At 38.8% G+C, this 5735-nt stretch overlaps 1 protein-coding gene across 2 annotated transcripts in view; it reads left to right on the forward strand.

Annotated features, from left to right (window-relative positions):
• The window catches only part of LOC123974173 (interleukin-1 receptor-like 1), a 28863-nt gene that overhangs the window by 18796 nt on the left and 4332 nt on the right, over nucleotides 1-5735 (forward strand). For both annotated transcript variants that reach the window (XM_046054664.1, XM_046054665.1), the window contains one exon: nucleotides 4343-4405. In XM_046054664.1, coding sequence (XP_045910620.1) covers nucleotides 4343-4405 — 63 coding nt within the window. The remainder of the gene's footprint in view (nucleotides 1-4342; nucleotides 4406-5735) is intronic.

Here is a 5735-nt window from a genome sequence, read left to right on the forward strand (position 1 = left end):
TTTTCTTGGCACACTTTAGGCCCCTTAGTGCCAATTGGGCATCGTTTAAATGCCACGGCCTACCTGAGCATTGTTTCTGACCATGTCCATCCCTTTATGGCCACCATGTACCCATCCTCTGATGGCTACTTCCAGCAGGATAACGCACCATGTCACAAAGCTCCAATCATTTCAAATTGGTTTCTTGAACATGACAATGAGTTCACAGTACTAAAATGGCCCCCACAGTCACCAGATCTCAACCCAATAGAATATCTTTGGGATGTGGTGGAACGGGAGCTTCGTGCCCTGGATGTGCATCCCACAAATCTCCATCAACTGCAAGATGCTATCCATCAATATGGGCCAACATTTCTAAAGAATGCTTTCAGCACCTTGTTGAATCAATGCCACGTAGAATTAAGGCAGTTCTGAAGGCGAAAGGGGGTCAAACACAGTATTAGTATGGTGTTCCTAATAATCCTTTAGGTGAGTGTATAGCACAGCAAAATAAACAATATAAATGTCTGTACTTTTCGTTGTGCTTCAGTTGACGTGAATTACATATTAACCAGTAGAACAACAAAAAACGAACTTGTTCTCATTTGGTTATTGTAACTAACATTTTCCTAAGTTCGACACTTTCATCACGTTGCACCTCAAACACCAATATACAAGCTTACAGTGAGTAACTAATACATTTGCCGCTCATTGCAGTAATGTTACTAAGTTACACTTCTGTAACACATTTATAAAATTACTGTATTTCCATCACTTTTCAAGTCGAGTACAATGCTTAGATACACAAGGAAACCGTTTTAACATAATGCGTTATACACACATTAGCACTGAATGCATTTTCAGATCAGTTAACAACACAAAACTAACTTAGACCATTAGCGTTTGCATTATACTGTGGGTTACTCATTAGCAACAGGTCCACTAGCCTAGCATGGCAGTGTATAGCTAAACATCACTATTTCACACATTACGGCAAAACAACTCAACTCTAAACATTGCAACTTCTCACTAAGGATTCAAAACACACTTATCCCTTATACTGGGGTACATGCATGCAGTTTTGAGGAACATTAACCCACCTGTATGCAGAAACAATGAGGCAGAAACTTTAGCTTGCGTTCAGCTGCAGTATTTGTTCACATGAAGTGGGAAGAAGCTCCTCCCACGCGCTATGCGCCACCTAGTGACCTCTTTAAGTATCGCCCCACCAAAGTACAATACAAATTTATATGCGTCTTTTCTTTTTTAAACACATTGTTTATTTTAGCAATAAATGGTAGTATAATGAACGGAACTAATTAAATTACTTTTTATCTCTTATGCCTAACTGTGAACACATTTTTTAACCCTTTACATTTACTTTCATGATCAGAGAGGCTGCTCGCGGTGATTTTAAACGTCATGTGCGCAAGTCACAACAAATATAGTGGGCTATTTGTACAGCAAAAAATAAAAAGGCTGAAGTAATTAACTTGACATGACAGGGCAGATGAAACTCTGCAGAGGAACTAGAATTCCACTTTTAGATTCTGAAATAATTTAGATACTCTGATGGCGCTCAGGACTGATCAGGAGGACGGCTGCTTTACGCCAAACTGTTTCTCTGTATGAACCTGGACTGTGTGTGAGAGATTTTAACCGACGTATTTGTCATTTTTACACCAAACGCCCATGTTGTTTAAATAGCAAATTGTGCGCCCGTGGGAGTGTTAAAATAAGATGTGGTCACTCAGGCAAATTGTTGGCGCATTCCTATTTTGAAAACAGAAAGCGACTGTACCATTGACCAAATGGCAAGTCAACGGCACAGAATTTCACTGTTTGTTTTTGGTATTTTTGGGGCGCATTACTCTACTTTACGCACGAGGCACAGCAACATAACTTAATCTTAAAATCTCCCGACAAGTGACAGGATCGGTCAGGATCTAATGTTAATTGATGTTCTGCGTTCTTCTCCACATCTGAAAGGTCTGGCACACAGTCCAGTGAAACTGGAGTAAAGCAGCTCTCCTCCTGATCAATCCTGAGCCCCCACAGAGTGTCTAAATTATTTCAGAAGCTAAAAGTTGAATGCTCATACTTTGTGGAGAGTTTCCTCTGTCCTGTTATGTCAAGTTTATAACAATTTATTTTTGCTTGTTGAATGCCCCACGATATTTGTTGCGACTTTTTTGCATATGGAAACGTTTTAAATGACTGACAGCAGCCTCTCTAATCATAAAAATAAATCATTAAAGAAAACACTCATTCCGCAATAAAACATAGAGGAGACAGCATCTGTCTGTCTGTTAACAGACTCCAGTCTGCTTCACTGATAAACACAGAGCTGCAGAGGAAACTTGGCTTCATGAGACAGTTTTTATATCGCTATGAATCTGCTGATCAATCAGTCAATTGATGTTTTTATAATGCGTCATTCATCCGCTGTTATGATAGCAATGCACCAAGGTGCAAGCGCACGCAAATCTGATTGGTTTGTTGCATGTTGCGCCCAAAATATGGCATGCGCTTCACTCCACGCACTTAGATCGTCCAAACTGGGCACTGTGACTTCTTCCTCTTCACCTGTTGTGGCACAGCGGAGGAGATATTTGATCTCATCACATTTTACAGATGGTGTTGGAACAGCTTAAATAACAGGACTCCTGGGAACTTCTTGACCGCACCTGGTTCCAAATCAAGGCACATATCATTTATCATCAACTCAGATTGACACATTTCAGTATACAGATCTCTTACTTATTCAACCAAGGTACAAACACAAATGACAATGTAGACTAATAGGCTACAATTATTATAATGATTACATTATTTACAATTAAAAGGGTTCTCGTTTGATCATGTGGGAAACCTCTGCCGCAGACAGCGGCCGTTTTAATTGCAAATTTAGTGAAACCAGAACTAGCTTAATAATAAATTATGATATAGTTTTTTAGTCTTATTGGGTTGCATCTCCCATCAAGGCTCATTTTTAAAATCACATCAGGTACCGATATTGATGGATAGAGGCTAATTGTACTAAAGGATATTCTATGGCTACAAAAGTGCAAAACCCCTTTTTTTTAACTCAGAAATTTGTTGAAATGTCGGCAGTCTTGAGTAGACATACAACTAAGCCCAACTAGACCAGGTGTGATGAGTCTTTAAACACTGCAGAATTAATTCAGTGGAGCTGTTTTCTCAAGTGGCTCCAGGTGATCACAGCTGAGGGAGGTGCAGTGCGACACCTGCTGGTCATTTATTGTAAATCCTTTTTGTGTGCTTGCTGTTGGTTCGATGCCATCGATCTTTATAATATTGAAACACTTTACTGTCCACAGCATTTACTAAAATAAGCATTAATCTGTAATGCTAAATAACAGGAATACCTTTGTTTAATTCATCACAAACATGCCCCAAAATGGCCACTTCATAAAAACTGCCAATCTCTTAATCATGAAGGCGGATTTATTGCATTATAATAATAAACTGTCATCTAAGTGTATATTTTTGTGTAGACATTGCATTGTCTTAAGGCAAAGAGGGAGAGCCACAGCAGTAATGGAAATTCTTTGAAGAATAGCCTTAAGTACAAATAAGTGATGGAGCACACTATCCAATCAGAAGCAAGGGGTTGATGAAGTCCCACCCACCAATGAAAGGAAATATTGAGTAATAAATTCGTATTCTTGTTTTGATAAAAAAAAAACAAACAAACAAACAAAAAATCAAACTGAACGTTTCGGGCCAAAATTCAAAAAACGGAAAAACGGCCTTTTTCTGGCTTCTGCCTTAGTTAATTATACCAAAAAAACAAACTATCAAAACGTACACAGATCCAAAAGTTTTTCTGTTTTAAACCCATAACGGAAAACAAAGGAGCTGCATTTTGTTCTATCTTTGACCGGTGCTATCCCCACAACCCGTTCTCACTCCCGACTCCTCACATAGGTCTCTGGCATGCAAGGCTTATTTATGGTCAAGGCTGATCTGAAGCAGCTGGTTATGTTCAACTGTAACTAATTGATGCTATCAAGCTGATATACAGTAGAACAACATAGTGTTTCTGAGGGCCTTGCCTGACTGATTACTGCACAAAAACACAACTTTATTCGCTGATTTTGGTGAAACTGGATTGCTAAAGTTAGCCCTAGCTGCACGGCTAACTGTGCTGCTACTAACTGCTGTTAGTTATTAGCTTTCAAACGCTACCACGGTGCTCAGAGCTCCCTCAGAGCACCACGTTCATAAATCCGTTGTGTTAGGACCACGTTGAATTAAGGATATAACACTGGAGTGTGACCATTGTCAAATGTCCTATAGAAGAGAACTGATATTTTGTTTTATTTTTGCTTCCCTACAGAGCAATCTATTCACCGTGACCCAGAAATCCTCTCCGCACTAGGCGAGCAGTATGCTGATGAAGGTAGGAAAACTTCACCTAATAATAACAGCACAGTGCTGTCGTTACTCTAAATACAACAATTATTTTATGTACTCAACCGCTCACTGCAATGCAGAATTATTTCCCAGGTGTGTATGCGTAGGTATATCTATATAGATAAAATGAATAAAATAAAACAATATATCGGTTATTTACTTTATTAATTTCATCCCTTAAGTTCTCTGTGTTTGTAGCATGAAGGCCCTACAAACTCTCACTTCATTGTACAACCTTGTGTTGTCTAATGATAAACTACCTTAATTCCTTGATACATTAGTACCATAGTGTGTGTCCATGATTGTGTGTTGGCTAATTTTCATGTTGCAGATTCAGTGTTTCCCCAGAATTCCATCAGTTTTGTTTTACCAGTTTTGTTTTTTTTAGGTTTATCAATGTGAATGTTAAAATCACCAGTGCTGAAAATTACAAGAAAAAAATCTGTTGAGAAAGCATAAAGCATCTCAGCAAAGTTAGGATTTCTTTTCAACACAGTGCCAATATATTCTAAAGGAGGCAACATCACCACATGATAACTGCTTGCATTAAAAGCCTTTAAAATAGCACAAACACTACCACTTTTCACTACCACATTCATATAATTAACGTTTGGAAGGGTTGACTGAATGAGTACTTGTGCACTGCTATTATTATCTAGCCAGGATTCAGTTAAAAGCATAAAGCCAATGGTGGAGGTAGATGCCAAGGTGGAGTTAGAGGGAACAAAATAAGAATAGGGCGGGGTGTAAGTGATCTCAGCAGTGACCAGGGGCCTCATTTATAAACGTTGCGTACGCACAAAAGAAGGCGTACGCCGCTCTCTACGCAATAATTGGTATTTATAAAAAGTAAACTTGACGGTAAAATGTGCGGTCCTTCAAGCAAGCTCTTACCCAGGCGTACGCACAAAAACGGGTGAAATGAGAAATGGCGACACCGTCGGCAGATGGAAGAAACAGGTGAAAGTGAGTGAAACTGTAGATCGTTGTAAAATAAATGGCAATACTGCCTCTCATAAATAACACGAAGACTTCACAAAGCAAGTCTTACAATTAACAGCTTACACAAACACCCGTTTGATCGATCTGCAACAGAAATGCAAATTAACACATATTTCCAAAAAGTGAAATATGTTCTGCAATAACATTGGCATGTTATACAATTCATCCTCATAAATAAGATGGTAAACAGAACGAAATAATGTACAAAACTGATATTCTCGCCAATGTGTCCGTCTGGCGGAGCAGATATAGATGCAATTAGATAGTCAGTCAGATAGATAGATAATTAGGGAGATATATAGATAGATATATAG

Source organism: Micropterus dolomieu, linkage group LG07 (genome assembly GCF_021292245.1).
Source record: "Micropterus dolomieu isolate WLL.071019.BEF.003 ecotype Adirondacks linkage group LG07, ASM2129224v1, whole genome shotgun sequence".
Lineage (NCBI taxonomy): Eukaryota > Metazoa > Chordata > Actinopteri > Centrarchiformes > Centrarchidae > Micropterus > Micropterus dolomieu.